Source organism: Cyprinodon tularosa, unplaced genomic scaffold, assembly GCF_016077235.1.
Source record: "Cyprinodon tularosa strain WSP-4 unplaced genomic scaffold, ASM1607723v1 ctg808, whole genome shotgun sequence".
In the NCBI taxonomy this organism is placed as follows: domain Eukaryota; kingdom Metazoa; phylum Chordata; class Actinopteri; order Cyprinodontiformes; family Cyprinodontidae; genus Cyprinodon; species Cyprinodon tularosa.
Genome location: NW_024039572.1, coordinates 511,193 through 530,041, shown reverse-complemented (window position 1 = coordinate 530,041; position 18,849 = coordinate 511,193). Strand labels below are relative to the sequence as shown.

At 39.1% G+C, this 18,849-nt stretch overlaps 1 protein-coding gene across 4 annotated transcripts in view; it reads right to left on the bottom strand.

The window, feature by feature from the left end:
- Nucleotides 1-10,783: 10,783 nt before the first annotated feature.
- The window catches only part of herc2 (HECT and RLD domain containing E3 ubiquitin protein ligase 2), a 94,474-nt gene continuing 86,408 nt past the window's right edge, over nt 10,784-18,849 (bottom strand). For all 4 annotated transcript variants that reach the window (XM_038271736.1, XM_038271739.1, XM_038271737.1 and 1 more), the window contains exons 80-91: nt 18,627-18,718; nt 18,379-18,518; nt 16,534-16,721; nt 16,220-16,417; nt 16,038-16,121; nt 15,498-15,639; nt 14,060-14,254; nt 13,778-13,890; nt 12,483-12,673; nt 12,290-12,395; nt 11,996-12,208; nt 10,784-11,079 (exon numbers count right to left, since the gene is read on the bottom strand). In XM_038271736.1, coding sequence (XP_038127664.1) covers nt 10,807-11,079; nt 11,996-12,208; nt 12,290-12,395; nt 12,483-12,673; nt 13,778-13,890; nt 14,060-14,254; nt 15,498-15,639; nt 16,038-16,121; nt 16,220-16,417; nt 16,534-16,721; nt 18,379-18,518; nt 18,627-18,718 — 1,935 coding nt within the window. In that variant the 3' untranslated portion in view covers nt 10,784-10,806. The remainder of the gene's footprint in view (nt 11,080-11,995; nt 12,209-12,289; nt 12,396-12,482; nt 12,674-13,777; nt 13,891-14,059; nt 14,255-15,497; nt 15,640-16,037; nt 16,122-16,219; nt 16,418-16,533; nt 16,722-18,378; nt 18,519-18,626; nt 18,719-18,849) is intronic.

The window sequence follows — 18,849 nt, the reverse complement described above, 5'->3', positions numbered from 1 at the left end:
AATTACATATTTAATACATAGAAAATAAACATTATAGGTACCCGATTTCAATTCTAATGCAGCAACAGCTTGTCATTGTTGTTAATTCTGTTGAATGTAACAGAGAAGTCTAATGCTTTTGATGTGCTTCATCCTGCAAAAACAATGAGTGGTTTGTTTGGTGCCGGGCCTACTGGCTGTGTGTGACATTAAAAAACAAACTGCTTTCTTTTAATTTTTCAGTTTTGTTCACAGCAATTAAAGATTGGAAACTACCCAAATGCTAGCTGAATAGAAAACTTTATATATGACAGATGTCATCTAGTGAACAGGACTGACTGACTGACTGCTATTTAGTGGAATCAACATCTGAGTTATTTCTCAGCAGCTCTCTTCTCTAAGCGGGTTCTTCACAACGATGCATTCAAGGTTAACTAAGAAGTTACAGTTTTAACGCTCCTGAGGAATTAAAACAAAGTAAGGTTGTTTAACTTACCGTGATAAACAGAAACACAAGTCACTCTGGATGATGATGATGATGATGATGATGATGATGATGATGATGATGATGATGATGATGATGATGATGATGATGAAGAGACAGAAAGGTGATGATTTGCTGGATGGTAAATACTAATAAAAGGATATAATTAACTTTTTAGACAATTACAAATCCAGGGATTGTTTTAAATGTTGGGGTTTTTTCTTGCTGGGGGGAGTTTTATTTGAGCAAATAGGCGTGGCTGAAAACAAGAGAAGGTGAGGAGTTTCTTCTCTCCTGCGTGCTCCCCAGCAAAAGAGGGAGATTCTCCAGGACCATGAGAGTGTGGAGGAGCCAGGGAGGGAAGGTGGGGAGTGGGTGGTTCCTTCTTTAAGCAGCTTTTAAAAAATAAACTTTTCCACTCCAGAGTAGCTGAAACTTTAGTTTTTGTTTGTTTTGTTTTTTTTTTTGCAGCCAAACCCCTCCATCATCACGGACCCCATCATCAGCAATCCCCCCATGGGCTGCAGAAAAAGCTGATTGCAGCGTAAAAATATAGAAATATTTCTCTTTCTCCTCAACTTTCCACATTTTGTCACATTACAGCTACAACCTTGTGTGTTTCACACATAATTGCAAAGAGAAAGAAACATTATTTATGGTTATTTTAACATTTCTAAAATAATAAAATAATTTTTTACACATTTGTATTGAAGCCCCTAATAAAATCCACAGAAATGAATTAGCTGAAACCAAGTACTTAGAGACTATTTTTGATATAATTTACTCGTATCATTTAAGCGGGGGAGGGTAAAAGCACCTTTTGATCCATTATTTTAAACATAGCAGGACGTGATGGAAATGATATGATGCTGTGGGAATGGAAGACTGTAGCAGGTAAAGTGATGGAGATAAACATGTTTTCCTTCAGTCTGACTGTGCAGGAGAAATTCTGAAAGGGGAATGGACAAGCATGCGAGGATTGGATGTGCAAAGGTTATAAAATCATAACCTAAGGTCTCTTCTGTTGGTGGGGGAATGCAAATGGATTTTACACTTTTTAATTTCTTATTAGGAGCCAAAACGTTTTAAACCGTGTACTGGTTTCCCTCCACTTCTCATTTTACGAGAAATTTTATTTCTTTCTTAATAAGCTGTCCAGTGAAGCAGACTAACAGGATCTGCAAATCATCCAAAAAGGATCCATCCAGTGAGCTAAATATGCTGCAAAGCTGTATTTCCATTTACTCTGAATGTTCATTTTGCAGCATCTGCCTCCTTCGTTCTCAGAAATCGGGGGAGACAGTATTTCCAACTGACTGGAGTCACCTGGTCTGGACCGAGGGCTGGCTGAGAAAGATCAGGATTAAAGCAGCTCACAAGAGATGTCCGGGGGGGCTGACTGCACTCTGGTCTTGTGCGTGGATGTGAGAGTTATCAAGGATAAAAAAGAAATCACATGGACAATCATTGCTTCGAGCAAAGATGTTTAGAGCCGTGCGACGTCAGGATAAGATAAATTCCTCATTTTATTAAATAGGAAAGACAGTTTCCATTAAGGCTGAATGTTAGTTTATTCAGATTAAATAGATTCTTTGTGTGACAGTAGAGACAGCTTAGTGACAAAATACCTAACTACTAAATATGAAAAAAAAAATCATCAAAGTCTAACATTGAGTTTGTATTTAGGTATTCTGCCACGTATATATATATATATATGTATGTATATATACATATATAGTATATATATATATATATATATATATATATATGTATGTATATATATATATATATGTATGTATATATACATATATAGTATATATATATATATATATATATATATATATATATATATATATATATATATATATATATGTATGTATATATACATATATAGTATATATATATATATATATATATATATATATATATATATATATATATATATATATATATATATATATATATATATATATATATATATATATATATATATATATATATATATATATATATATGACAGGTGATGGCTAACCAACCAGACATCGTGTTGATCCACAAACAGCAGAAGAGAAGGCAGTAGTGATAGATGTGGAAATCCCAAGCGACAGCAACATCAAGAAGAAAGAACACGAGAAGCTTGAGAAATACCAAGGACTGAAGGAGCAGCTAGAAAAGATGTAGAAAGTAAAAGCAGCAGTGGTGCCACTGGTAATTGGAGCACTGGGGGCTGTGACCCCCAAACTGGGAGAGTGGCTACAGCAGATTCCAGGTAAAACATCAGAGGTCTCTGTCCAGAAGAGCGCAGTCCTAGGAACAGCTAAGATACTGCACAGAACCCTCAAACTCGAGGACTAGAGGACCCGAGCTTGAGGATGACACATACCACCCCACGAGAAAACAGTTTTTTTTATATATATATACATATATATATATATATATATATATATATATATATATATATATATATATATATATATATATATATATATATATATATATATATATATATATATATATATATATATATACTGTACATGAATACATAGATGGAGGGTCTTAAGAAACAATAAAAAAAATAAATATTGGTTTGACTGTGAAAAAATAATTATATATATATATATATATATATATATATATATATATATATATATATAAATATATTATATATTATAATTATAGAATTATATATAGAATTATATATAGAATTTATAAATAAAATATATTATCCACTTTTCAACAGTTTCATACCTTCTGCAGTTCTTGCAGTTGAATTAAGTGTCTTGTTTTGTATTTTGAGCATTCTGTGTGAAAGGATGAAGGATACCCTCGTTTGCTCGTCTGTTTTTCTGCAGCCACAACTCTAAGCAGTGCTCTCCATGAGATTAATCAAGTTTTCTGTTCCACTCAGACTTTATAGAGGTTTTTGCTATTTTGTTTTAGTAATGGCCTCCAATGTTTCTGTAAAATGGGGAGCTCTATCACACACTGTCTTTCCCTCACATGCAGTCACATGCAGCTACTAACACCTTCGGCACTCAGCCCCCACTTTTGGTCTGACCTAAGAGTCCTAAGCTGAGCTGTGTACTGTTGCCTTTACAGCTGACTGCTGCATTCTGGAGACTGAAGAACAAGTTAAACCACGTATCATGAATTTCTATTTAATGCAGAAAACAAACAATTATTATTGGGCGAGTTAATCTGGAACCTTTTTTAGTTAGGAATGGTTTGATTTGTACCTATTTTGAGTCAAAAATGAAAATTTGGTTTTCACAAAATGATTACTAATTACAATATGAAGACAGTTCTACATGAAAAACTCACACAAAGAAAGAATGCAATTAGAAGAGTTTTATTGATACAATATTTTAAGTCTTTGGCACTCAGACCTGGGCAGGAAATATAAGCACTGAAATTTACTTTGATCATATGTTAGACGCAAGGGTGTACCTTTGTGATAAACATTGGTGGGGATGCTCTAAGGGTGGTGGCTTATGGACCTACAACTACTAGACCTGAACGCTTTCAATAGGGTTTGTATTTTCCAAAAATTAGCTCTATCATATATTTATTTAATGCCTTCCTGCTGTTAAGAACACAAGAGTACCACAGTACACTGATATTTATAGTTATAGACAGATGCCTTCCTTTAGTGCTTTATTTATAAAGGGATCAAAAACAATAATGTATAAAAAAATTACGTATAACAGCTGATACCGATGCCAACATCAACATATCCTGCATCCCTAGAATGAACACAACTTCATTTCCATCCATCCATGCATGGCTTCCCTTTAAGCTGCATCAGTGATCATCCTCCTTGAAGGATGGTTGATTCTCTGGCTGCAGGGGAGTGGCGGTATAGAGCCTAAAATTCAGAGGTTTGGAGTTCGATCCCCACTCCCACAGACTGCCACTGTGGGTCCCTGAGCAAAGATCCTTAACCCACACTGCTCCCCGGGAGCTCCACAACATGGTTAATGGTTAAATAAAGAGAGTTAATTTCATTGTTCTGTACTAATGACAAAAAAAGCTGGAATGGAACAAGGTTAGTGAGATCATCTTCTTGGCATTGATGGTGAGAACCAGTGATTTGCTTTATGCTGGAGCTTCACTAAACACCTTGACACTAGAAAGATGGATGCCAGCTAGAATACTGTAAGGTGCAGGTTTGTCTCCATGATAAGCAAACATGAAGCGACAGTAGAGTTCTTCTGGATCATGCCTAACATGTCCACTGAATTCATTTCCAGGCATTCACGGTTTTTTTCTTTTTCCTTCTCCATCTTTCTCTTAAAATAAAATAAAAATAAGTCCATTATATTATTGTAAGTGTAAAATATAAAATTTTCTAATTTCAAGATCAAAAACATGTATTCATTCCATTGGCAGATCTTATTTACCTGCACAGATTAAAGACATATAAACTTTCTGCTTTTATTTTTTTTTACCTATCCCATTAACAGCAATGGTATCATATTTGGTACGCATATATTTGCGACTTCCACAAGATCGGTGTTTTATTTTTGTTCTTGAAAAATCCAAGTTTCACATGCAGGGAAGAGAAAATCTGTAATAAAATGCACAGAAATCCCTAATGTATCATGTGTAATTAGAGGAGTGGCATTAAACTGGCTTAGGAGCTACATTGGAGAAAGGAAACAATTTGTAGAAATAGATGGTCAGAAATCAGATCTACTAAAAATAACTTGTGGAGTTCTGCAGGGATCAGTTTTGGGACCCAAACTGTTCAATCTGTATATAAATGACATAGTTAAAATATCAAACCTTATAAAGTACGTTCTATTTGCTGATGATACAATTATCTTCTGTACTGGAGAAAACCTTCAACAACTTTCAGAAGTGGTCAACACAGAAATGGAAAAATTACAGCATTGGCTCAAAAACAATAAATTATCAGTAAATTTAGATAAAACCAGATTCATGATATTCGGAAACAATAAAAAACAGGAAAATAAACCAATTAAAATATCAATTGAAAGTGTTGATTTAGAACAAGTACATTAAATAAAATTCTTGGGTGTCATATTAGATGATAAGTTTAGCTGGAAACCTCAGATCAGCCTAGTAAAATCTAAAATAGCCAAAAGTGTTGCTGTTATAAGAAGAATTAGTTTCGTCCTGGATTACAAATCTTTGTTTATTCTGTACAACACACTCATTGTACCACATTTAACATATTGTGTGGAAGTTTGGGGGAATACATACAAAACAAATTTACAGCCATTATACGTTTTACAAAAGAAATCAATCCGAATACTGCATAAAGTGGGATACTGGGAACACACAAACCAGTTATTTATCAAATCAAATATACTGAAATTCTGGGACCTGGTAATATTTAGAACTTCTCAATTCATGTTTAAGGTTCGAAATCAAAAACTTCCACACAATATACAGGAAATGTTTGGTGACAGAGAAGGGGGTTATGATCTAAGAGGTGAAGGATACTTTAAAAAACAACACTTTAAAACAACCAGAAAGAGTTTTTGTTTATCTGTGTGTGGAGTAAATGTCTGGAATGGATTGAATGATGAGTTTAAAAAAATTCAAAATGCAAACCAATTTAATAAAGTGATTAAAACCGAGCTCATTTCAAAATACGCTATATGACTGTTTAATAGTCTATAATGTAATTGATGACATAAATAGAACTTAAAATAATTGTACATGGCTAAACATCATGTGGAATGGAAACAAGTGTTTTTTGATGTTTTGACATTTAATTGAGGATAAATTGACAAGTAGGAAAGGGGCAGGACATTATAAGATGTATCTTCTACCTGCTCCTTTTCGAACAGAAAATATAAAATTTAGATGTCACATAGGCAAAATAATTTGTTTTATATTTTCATTCTTAAGTTTGTTTCATTCAAATGTTTTTTTCTTTCTTGATTGTTTTTACTGTCTGTTCGAAATAAATAAAATAAATAAATCACAAATAATGCAAAAAAACAACTATTAAATCTAATTTACAGGTGCTGGTCATAAAATTAGAATATCATGAAAAAGTAGATTGATTTCAGTAATTCCATTTAAAAAGTGAAACTTGTATATTATATTCATACATTACATACAAACTCATATATTTCAGATGTTTATTTTGTTTAATTTTGATGATTGCAAATGACAACAAATGAAAATCTCAAATTCATCATATCAGAAAATTAGAATATTGTGAAAAGGTTCAAAATTGATGGCCCCTGGTGCCACACTCTAATCAGCTAATTAACTCAAACCACCTGCAAAAGCCTTTAAATGGTCTTTCAGTCTAGTTCTATAGGCTACACAATCATGGGGAAGACTGCTGACTTGACAGTTGTCCAAAAGACGACCATCGACACCTTGCACAAGGAGGGCAAGACACAAAAGGCCATCGCTAAAGAGGCTGGCTGTTCACAGAGCTCAGTGTCCAAGCACATTAATAGAGAGGCGAAGGGAAGGAAAAGATGTGGTCGAAAAAAGTGTACAAGCAAGAGAGATAACCGCACCCTGGAGAGGATTGTGAAACAAAACCCATTCAAAAATGTGGGGGAGATTCACAAAGAGTGGACTGCAGCTGGAGTGAGTGCTTCAAGAACCACCACACACAGACGTATGAAAGACATGGGTTTCTGCTGTCACATTCCTTGTGTCAAGCCACTCTTGAACCACAGACAGCGTCAGAAGCGTCTTGCCTGGGCTAAAGAGAAACAGGACTAGGCTGCTGGTGAGTGGTCCAAAGTCATGTTCTCTGATGAAAGTAAGTTTTGCATTTCCTTTGGAAATCAAGGTCCCAGAGTCTGGAGGAAAAGAAGAGAGGCACTTCATCCACGTTGCTTGAAGTCCAGTGTAAAGTTTCCACAGTCAGTGATGGTTTGGGGTGCCATGTCATCTGCTGGTGTTGGTCCATTGTGTTTTCTGAGGTCCAGGGTCAACGCAGCCACATACCAGGAAGTTTTAGAGCACTTCATGCTTCCTGCAGCTGACCAACTTTTTGGAGATGCAGATTTCATTTTCCAACAGGACTTGGCACCTGCACACAGTGCCAAAGCTACCAGTACCTGGTTGAAGGACCATGGTATCCCTGTTCTTAATTGGCCAGCAAACTCTCCTGACCTTAACCCCATAGAAAATCTATGGGGTATTGTGAAGAAGAAGATGCAATACACCAGACCCAACAATTCAGAAGAGCTAAAAGCCACTATTAGAGCAACCTGGGCTATCATAACACCTGAGCAGTGCCACAGACTGATCGACTCCATGCCACGCCGCATTGCTGCAGTAATACAGGCCAAAGGAGGCCCAACTAAATACTGAGTGCTGTACATGCTCATACTTTTCATGTTCATACTTTTCAGTTGGCCAACATTTCTATAAATCCTTTGTTTTTATTGGTCTTCAGTAATATTCTAATTTTCTGATATGATGAATTTGAGATTTTCATTTGTTGTCATTTGTAATCATCAAAATTAAACAAAATAAACATCTGAAATATATGAGTTTGTATGTAATGTATGAATATAATATACAAGTTTCACTTTTTAAATGGAATTACTGAAATCAATCTACTTTTTCATGATATTCTAATTTTATGACCAGCACCTGTAAATTCGTCAACATTTATGATGGTTTTCATTTGTCAGAATGTTTAAAAAAAAAAAAAAACTAATATGAAAACAAAAATTATTTTTTTCTTAAAATCATGTCATGGTTTTCAGTTTAAAGGGTTCCTTTTAAATCACTCTTTGCCATGAAAACAGATCAGTGACCTAAAGTAGTATAACCTGACAACAGCCAGATGCATGTCTCGCTCCGCCTAGCTCCACTCACATACTACTGTAGGCGGAGCGAGACATGCATCTGGCTGTTGTCAGGTTAAAAGTAGTACTTTTCACGTAATTCTTCCAGTAGTAGAAACAGCTTTTAATAAAACTGACTGGGAACAAATGAGTTGGATTATTTGGGGGAGAAATCCCTTTAGAAAGAGAATCAAATTTACTTTTTAATATTTCTGAATGCTGATGGTTCTCGTTGCTTCTATGACAGAATACATAACCCAGTGTTGTAAAGGAGGTCCCCTCCCCCTTCTTCCCGCCTCCAGGCTCTAGTGTGGAGAACAGCACCTGACTTGTAGCAGAATAATGCACTCTGTAGTAATTACCGGGGAAAAGGGCACTAATTCCTCTAGGAATGCTTATGATTTTAAAGCCAAATCAAGCCATTATAAAACTCTGTTTCTCGTGACTCCATGAAGGTTCTCATAATTCTATAAGAATAAACACACACGCTTAAATGAGCTTCTTATAGCCTGTAATACTATGCGTTTCAATAGATGTTTGGGTTTCTCCTGTGACCCGTGTTACCCCCCAGCTCATGAGCGACTTGCAGCCGCCGTGTCACTGCTGATACCACCATGTCACACAGGTAATCAGAGATTTCTTTAATCTCCATCGTTTGGTCCAAAACAAAAGGCAATCATAAGTAAATCCCAGCTATGGTCCTATCGGATAAAAAGAGAACCTAAATCACATAGATTAGAAAAAAATATTTCTTATAACAGTGTCAAAGTTACTTGTCTTTTGTTTGTGCATTTCTATGTGTTCCCTTCAAACATCATGTCTAATCTAGAGTAGCATGTCTCGACAGATTTATTCAGACAAAATAATCCAGGATATAAACCTCATTTCATTTTGATAAATGCTTGTATCAATTTGCTGTGCACTTGTCCCTAAAAACATATACAGATACTCTGTGTGATGTGACTTACATAAGCATTGCATTTAAACCCACACATAAGTGGAAAAGTCAGCCCTCCTTAGGAAACTATAGTGGTTCCATCTAACATGGAGCTTCTTTAGTTTAGTACCATTAGTTGAACTTTTGGTATTGTCTTTATTCTCAAATCAATGCAAATCCACTAATCGGTTCCATCTGGATTAAAATTCCCCACATTTCATGAAACTACAAATCCTGATGTGGATTTAACCCACAACAAAGGTGTTTAAAAATAAATATGTAAGGAAGACTGGGGGTGGTTAATAGTTTTTTTAATTTTTTTTCAACAATTTTTTATATATTGAACTAACAGCTCTCTGCTAAGTAGACACAGAATTTAAATATATAAATTTTACATCATGCAACAGACCCCCCCCCCCCCCCCCCCCAAGTCATTAAAGAAATAAAAGTCAGCTGTTGCAGCAAACCCCTTCCCTAGGATGGTTGATAAAAAGCTTAAAAACACTAAATCTAAAGGGTAAAGGTAATCAAAACAAGCAATAGTATCTGTTCATGCAGTGAGATAATCTCAGGTAAGATTTTAATGGATTTATATAGTGCAAATTCACAACAGATGTCATCTCAAGGCACTTAACCAAGACTGTTCAATCAGATAATCCAGTGAGATTGGAAAGACGTTTCCAAGGTAAAATCAGCTGTTTTCATCCAGTCACTGATTTGCAGGATTTCCTCCTCCTGGTTGAGCATGTAGAAAGTAGATGTTGGCTTCCATTTTGTCCTCAACTCTTCAGCAATCTCTCACACCACGCATGCAATCAGCAACAGTTAAAAAAAAAACTCTGGGAACCAGGCTTTCATTTTCTTTTGAATGTTACTAACTAGAAGAAATATGTTCATAACTTTGCACTCATTTAATTCTGGCAACAGGGTAAATAATGTTTTTATACCAGCGGATGATAATCTTGAAACTGGAATGGATACTCAGCCCTACAGCAAAAGTAAAAGAACAAAACTCACTGTTAAATAAGCATTAATCTTTACTTTATTAACAGAAATGTATTAACATTTAATATGCAGGAATGAGACCTGTGAATACATGGCACAATCATTTACATTCTTTAAGGAGACTGGACGAAGTTGGTGGAAGGTAGCGGGTAAATAGAGATATCTCACAATGATCCTCCTGTAGGCTCTGACTGGACTGAGCTGGGTGAGAAACACTGACGTTAAAAATGTTTTTGTACACATATTTATAGAGAAACGTGTTTTTTACTTAAAAAAAAAAGAGGAATACTACTGTTATGACACATCAGTTTCTATATACAGTCTAGGGATGGGTAATTCACACAAACCAGAAGGGAGAAATCTACCACAGTGCTAGGCTGTAACTGTAATATATTTATTTCTGTGTAACACAACAATCACATGTGCAGCTGATCGCTCTGCTTCATCTTAAACTAAAACAAACTGATGTTTTTTTTCACTTTAGTTAGCTTATAACTTTTTTGAGTCATTGCACATCCCCACCCACCCAACAGAAGTTTGTTCCTCAGCAGAATGCCTGTATGTATGTATTTAGTGGGATTCTATAGCCATCTATAGAAAATTCAGTGTCCAGTTAGGTAGTCCTGTGTCGAGTCAGAGGCAAAGGAGTCAGCGTCCTCGTTATCGGAGTCCTCGCTGCTGTCGTCAGCTGCAGGCTCCCCGGAGAGGGCGATGCGGGCGTAGTCGTCCGTGTCGATGGACTTGCAGAAGTGGATGGCGTATTTGAGTTTCTCCTCTAACACCTGTTTGCACGAGTACCTGGGCAGCTTGAGCAGGAAGAAACAGGTGTAGGACTCTGGCAGGAAGTGGTCAGGAGGATTGTACTTATCCAGAACCTGAACGAAAACAAAAAGTAGATTTAAGAAAGCAGTTTTTCCCTTTAACACTCTGTATTGCTCAGCATGGAGACTGTCTATGCAGTAACAGAATGCAAACAACTTCATGTCTTAATTACGGATGGATGGATGGATGGATGGATGGATGGATGGATGGATGGATGGATGGATGGATGGATGGATGGATGGATGGATGGATGGATGGATGGATGGATGGACAAAGAAACTGATGGATGGATGGATGGATGGATGGATGGATGGATGGATGGATGGGTGGATGGACAAAAAATGGATGGATGGATGGATGGATGGATGGATGGAAAAAGAAATGGATGGACAAAAAATGGATGGATGGATGGTTAGGTGGATGGGTGGATGGATGGACAAAAAATGGATGGATGGATGGATGGATGGATGGATGGATGGGTGGATGGATGGACAAAAAATGGATGGATGGATGGATGGATGGATGGATGGAAAAAGAAATGGATGGACAAAAAATGGATGGATGGATGGATGGATGGATGGATGGATGGATGGATGGATGGATGGATGGATGGACAAAGAAACTGATGGATGGATGGATGGATGGATGGATGGATGGATGGACAAAGAAACTGATGGATGGATGGATGGATGGGTGGATGGGTGGATGGATGGACAAAAAATGGATGGATGGATGGATGGATGGATGGATGGATGGATGGATGGAAAAAGAAATGGATGGATGGATGGATGGATGGATGGATGGATGGACAAAAAAATGGATGGACAAAAAATGGATGGATGGATGATGGATGGATGGATGGATGGATTTCATGTTGATAGTAATAAAGCAACACGTTGAGGTTTAGCTGCAGCTGCTCCAGACAGGTGGTCATCCCCTCTCCTTTCACCTCAGACGAAGTCTTCTTACCTGCACCACAAAATCTCGTCCCCTGAAGTCGGCGATGGTGCGAGGCAGCCGCGTGCGGCCCCAGACGAACCTCAGGAAGAGGGACCTCTCCGTGTTGGAGAAGGACTCCATCACCTCCCAGAACCATTGGATGAGCGGCGACGTCGGCTCCACACCTTTGTAAGTGGCCACTGACTTCAGCAGGTGAAGCGGGATGTCTGGGCTTCCACACACCTAAAGCAGGACCAGGGGAGGTTACCATGAGAACCGGCAGACTGGAGGGAATCCTTAAAACCAAAATGGATTCTTCCTCACCATGGTTTCCAGCTCATAACCAGTAAAAAGTGACAGCAGGGGAACGGGAACCACCCGAGCCATTCCCTCTCGCACAGCAGACACCTGCTCATCAAACTCATGGAGTCTTGATCAGAAGTGTAAAAAGAGGTAGAGTTAAAGAAAAAAAACTGTGAAGACTGATTACTGTGGAGCCATCAGAAAGTCGTATAACCTGTAGTTGATTGCAAGGCGGACATATTCTGCCCGGTTCTCCAGCGTGATGTGGAAATATTTGGAGCTGAGCTGGATGTCCTGGCCGCTGGCATTGGGCACTGTGAAAGGCAGAGTCATGGCCTCAAACTCCTCTGCTGTGGCCTCGTTGTCCCGGATATACATCAGCCCGGGAATGAAGTCCTTATCAACCTGGGAACAACATGGATCAGAGCCTTAGAGCTTTAGTTTTCACATGGGGTGTGTCTGAGTGTAAGAGACTGCAGGCCCCGTGAGCTTCACGGCGAGACGCTCAGTCTCGTGCTAAAATCTTTTCTCATCTAACCTTTTGAAATATTTCAGGGGGGCAGCAAAACAAAAGCAGCATTGAATCAGAGAAATCTTTTTCCCCGGCTCACTCTCCCCGGGATGCTTCAGGAGCGTATGATCAGAGCATGAGGGCAGGAAGGGGACTCACACCAAGGCCAGCTAGCAGCTTCTTATGAAAAAAAAAACTGCTTTTATGAAAAAGCAGGATGGAAGATTCCAGAAACATGGAGAGTTCTGTACCAGCAACGAGCCATGAACAGTCAGGCTCCGATCTTAATCCCAGGTGGAATGTATAGTAAAGTGTGTTTTTTTTTTTGCTCTGTTGTAATACAGATCATGTGAACTGGAGGAGTTATGAAACATCATCCTTTGGTTTTACAACCTGAGGTGAACAAGTTTGCTTCGATGCAGTAACAGCTTAAAAGGGGTCATAGAATGCAAAACCGAGTTTACATTGTCATGGATGAATAAGGATAGTTCAGTGGGTGAAATGGACGTACAGAGAAGTTCAAACCCCATTAACACATCCTTTTCTCTGCAAATCTCACAATTCTAAACTTCCACCATAAAACGGGCGAATCCAAACGAAGCCCCAAGTTGAACAACATCAGGGGACTTTTCCCGTTCTCTGTCTGCTGTTCTTGTGAACTGGAACAGCATTAGGGCTGAGGGTGATGACGTTTCACGAGTACACAAGCATGAGAACGCACAAGTACACAGATTGAGAAACGGCCACAGTGAGGACTGATGCAGCGTAACAGAAGGGGACCCTGATTGTACTTTTTTTGGTCTTCAAAAATAAAAATAAAAAATTGTATTCATTTTTTCAAGGTTGTGGTTTCTCAGATAAGAAAAGTGAGGAAAAGCTACTTTATATGTGTGAATGTTTTTTACCCCCCAGAGTTTAAGAGAACGGTTCTAATATTTTCTTATATTATAAAAACAAGCAGCACACACTCAGATGAACACACGTTTACAGACACCTACCTCACTGAGGTCAGCGATGGTCAGGTTCATCCCTGCCAGCTGCTTCCATACAGGCTCTGCTAGATTCAGGCTGAGAGGGCTTCCTGTTCGGATTGCGATTCCCAGGAGGACTCCTGCAGACAGAGCAAAGCAGAGTTTGTAACCCACACATCAGAACAGACACTGTGATGTTGAGGAACATACAAGCAGTGGAAGAAAATATTTCTTATTAACTCCTGAATATTTTCTATGGGAATGTAATCTTTCATGGTTATACTGTAACAGAGATCAGGTGGATTATACCTAGGAAGCGAAACATGCTCATGTGCAGAGAAGACTTGGCAGCGGGGTTAAGAAGGAAGCAATCCCTGTTGGCGCCCGATTCGTCGCGTCCGTTTGGCGTGACGATGAGCAGCGGCGTCAGGGAGTTCTGTAGCTCCTCGCACATTTCGGCGATGGACTCGCTGTAGCCTCCGCCACAGTCGTCCACAGACTCGCCTGACAAAAGGAAGGGGTTTGTCAAACTGGGTACAATCATTGGAAACAGTGTATGGTAGAAATGTAAATGTTAAAGCACTTGAACTTTACAATATTTGCTCATTTGTGTTTTCCTTCAAACATATTATCATAAACATCTGAAAAGCATTGTGTTCCACAGAGCTAACAGAGCTTAAATTTACTAAAAACTAACAGGATAATCAAAGCAATTAGCTCCAGCCACCTTCCCATTAACAATGGCTTAGGTTCCTTATCCCCACATCATCATCCTGCCACCAACATGTTTCACAGAATACCCCGTGTTTTCAAACAGCCTTCCCCTGCAGGCCCACATTTTAAATTTCTATCTCATTTAAGCTTTCTGACAGGAAGAGTTATTTTCTTTTTTTTTTCCCAACAGTTTCTCATCCTGAGCAGCAAATCTCTTCTACTAAAGGTTGCAGAGATTCGCACAGAAATGAAAAGCGGAGACAAAACTTCTGCTGCTTTTATGTTCCATACAGCATTTCCCAGTCTACCTAATATTTTGGCAGACTCCTGTGGGGCACAAACCACAACTTGAGGAAGTACAACATGAAGAAGTAGGAAAAACTGTTTGTTTTTTTCTACTTTGTGTCTTCCAAGAGTGACAGTAACTTCTTTTGGATTTTTTTTCCCCAACCTGTTGACTGTGGTGATATTTATGGGCCAAATCAAAAGCTGTCGCTCCACGTTTACATTTTCAAACCCAGCAGGAGCTTTCAATTGTCCACCATGTTTTCCTGGACTTGTCCATGTAGTTACAAATTTTCCAAGGGCGTGCAGATCTTCCAGACGCGTCAAGCAAAAACCAACGTTATGGGCCCCTTTGGTACATCTGTAATAACTGTCCTTCTTTCTTCACGGACGGGTCTTAGTAGGGTTACAGTGGTGCCAATTGTCCAATCTTTAACTGATGCCTTGGGACAAATTCCTGCCCCTGCTTTAGATCGCCCTCCATGTTGTTTGTCCTCCAATGATCTCCAAATCCTTTGAGGCAGTGCAGCATTCATTTGGAGGGAGGAGGACATCAGGGGAAAGGAGACTAAACCCAAATGCACCAAATGTTTTACTGCTAACGCTGTAGACAATAACACATCCACTAATGCCCGCCTTACTAATGGTGTGCATTTGTATCAATGTAGATTTTTTTTTTCCTGTTTGAGACTGAATTCTGGGAATGAAGGAGGAGCCCTGGCTTCCCATTGTGGACATGAACACATACCCACAAATTTAACCTTCCACACGCGATGGGGGAGCAACAGGCTGTCTGGGCTGAACGAGCTCATTTTGGCACACATCTGACCAAACACGGACTTGGTTCCGTCCGGACCTGCCAGACCCCCTTTGCTGCGGGAACGCTTCACCTGCAGAGCGGAAAACAGGAAAAATAAATAGAAACGAAGAGGAAAAAAGGTCTGACTTGTTCCTATTCTGTGGTCGATGAATTCCTGTCAGAGACACGGTGAAGGTGGCTCAGTCAGACAGGGACAGAACAGTTTCAGAACTCTCTGTGGGGGCTTAAAGTTACAGCAGGAAACCCCCTTAAGGCAGGAAGGAGTGCAGATCACACACCATGAGAGAAAAAAGAAAAAAAAGAATCCTGTTATGAAAGACATCACATGAAACAGTCAGGAGCAAGGCTGGAGTGTAGCATCTCAGGGGGAGAGGTGGAGGGATGCAGAGCACAACCAACATGGAAAGAGGAGTTCTTAAGCAACTATTTGTTAGTATATGGGGCCTTTAAATAAGAAGGTAATAACACCTGTATTCTGTTCAGCTCCACCACAGGTCCATGCTGCCTGTCTCTCACCATCGTAGCTTGGACCACCTTCCTGAAAGCTGCTTCCTGTTTGCAGACAAAGTTATAAGGAATAAAATAAATCCCCCTTGGTTTTACACTATGAGTTTATTTCTAATACGTTCTAATTCGTGGTGGTGACCCACCTTGCCCTGGGAGATGAGGATACCCCTGAGCGTATCAAAGCCGACCGACGGGCCGTGGCTGGTCTGACCCAGCCGGCCCTCCAGGTCAAACATAGGAATACACGGACAGAAAAGCTCAGAGAAGTGATGCAGCAGCAGGAGTCTGTTCCTCAGGCCCATGATGGGGATCTCCTGGAGATGATTGTACTCCATGGGGACCTTAAAACACAAGCAGGGAGGTTGAGGAGAAGCATAAATAGAGATTTCAAGGTCTGAGATGGAGAGAGAGACAGGGCTGCAAAAACTTGACTTTACTGCCACCCAGTGGACGGTACCTGTGCAGGGAGCTTCCCAGCATTGGTGGGCTTGCTGGTTGACCAGGCGAGGGTGTGAGCAGAGCCACAGGCCACTCTGTTGATTTTCTTCCCCTGCAGCGCTGCAACCAGTCGGGGCCTCTGGATGGCGTTAGTGGTCCCATCTCCCAGTTGGCCCTCATCGTTATCTCCCCATGTGTAAACCTCTCCTGTGGGCCACGAAACACGCAGACTTTTAGAGAGGCTGCTGTGTCACAAAACTATTCACACCGACTGAACCTCTTCACATTTCCCCATGTTATAAACCCAAACCCCAATGAGATATAATATTTTTTTGTGATAAACCAGCAAAAAATGACAATTATAAGACAAGATAACTAAAGATTTACAAAGAAATGTCTGTAAGATCTATTTTAAGCATCCACTATTTATTTTCTTCAATCTGTGTTTTTAATTTAAATTCGTTATGTTAATACAGTTAATCTATGTATAATATAGAGGAAAAATCCATAATAATTTTCTAAATTTTTGCTTCAATAAAAGAGTGGAGAGAAATAAATCCACTGTTAGGTCTCACTTCACAGCCTACATTGGAAACAAATGTAGCTGAATACTGAAGCTGCCAATCAAAGCTGAAGAGAAGATGAGAAGATGAGATGAGAAGATCAGAGCTACAGCTAAATATTTAGATATAGGAATGCCCTCATTAAGCAACAAATCATAACTTTTGACCGGATTTTATTCTACAGCACCTGGTGCGTATCATTGCATGGCGAAGGCCGTCCTTCTCAAACACTCTCCTATGTAACTTTAGAGGGTTGGATCCATCACTAAAGGAGTCATGTGACCTAGAGCGCCGCTTGATGCCAATCTGAGCTTCCCTGAAAGATTAACGCTAACTGAGCTAGACGTTGTTGTGAGGCAATAAAACAGATATGACTCTAATCTGATCAGACGTATTTCTGGTTCTCTGATTTAGGATTTAATCTAGAGGAATGAGTGATTTTCCTGCTTTTACAATTAACGACATGCAGCATCGGATTTTATTTAGGGGAACAAAGTAAGTTAGGGGGCATAAAACAAATACTACCCACACTTTTCAGATTATTTTGTATAAAAATTATCCTTTAACTTTCCAATAAAGCTAAAATATAATAGTATTATCATTTAGTATAAAATAATAATTTTGCAATGTGACAAACGGAAAAACTTTTAAGAGTAACTCTTCTGTCAGGCTATTTATCAATCTGAATGATTATAAAATATCTTTTGTTTTATTTAACCTTTTATTTGGAAAGGCAAGTTACAATTACTTCGTACAGATCAGCTTCCATAACAACGAGCAGGAGTAATATAAGCCAATCCAGGATTTTTGTATAATAACCAGACATCCATAACAAAAGGGTGACTGGGGGGGTAGGGGCGGGTCTAGTCTGATTTTTCTCATGTTAAGGGAAACAACATTTTTCCCTCCTTCTGAACCGGGGTGCAGTACACAGCACAACAGCATTTAATTGTGAAAGATATATTTAGTCCACAGGGAATACTGATTTAACATAGTTGGTCCATTTAGACCAGATCCTGAAGAATGATTCCCATAAACCTTGAACCCTAAAAGTCAACTTCTCCAGAATATAGATGTCTTGTACAATATTGATCCAGTCCTTTAACTGTAGGAGCCTCTAGTGATTGTCTTTTTGCTTGCTGCCAGAAGCATTAACATCAGATTTTTGTCCCCCAGAGTCCACTTATCAAATGAAATGTTTCCAAAGTATAAGGATTCACATTTACATGGGATTATAAAAGATTTTAAATCAATGTTCAGGCAGACAGTACCATCTGGGGAAAGCCAGTAACGCATCTTACCATCTTCTGTGCAGCAAACACAGTGCAGAGACCCTGTGGCGATAGCGATGACTTTCTTCCCTTGAAGCCCCTGGACTTGTCTAGGCCGTCGGACGTGGTCATCAGAACCATGGCCCAGTCTGTGGTAGTCACCTTTCCCCCTTTAGGTGGGACAAACACACAGAGCGGAGCCCTCTGTCACCCAAAACCCAGACAGGACAAAAAGTCTGAGGCTGATCCGTGTGTAAGGGATGGCATGGCGTACATACCACGTGTAGACGGCCCCGGATTTAGTGAGCGCCACAGAGAACTGAGAGCCGCACTCTACTTTCACCACTCCCAGGCCAGTTAGAGAGTCAATCTAAGGAAATTAGATAAAAACAAAACACCTCCTAATGTCATTTCTATTATCACAGAGCACATTTAGCCTTAATGATAATGTCCCATATAGCAATGCTATGCATTTATGAATGAAAACAGGTCATTTATTTA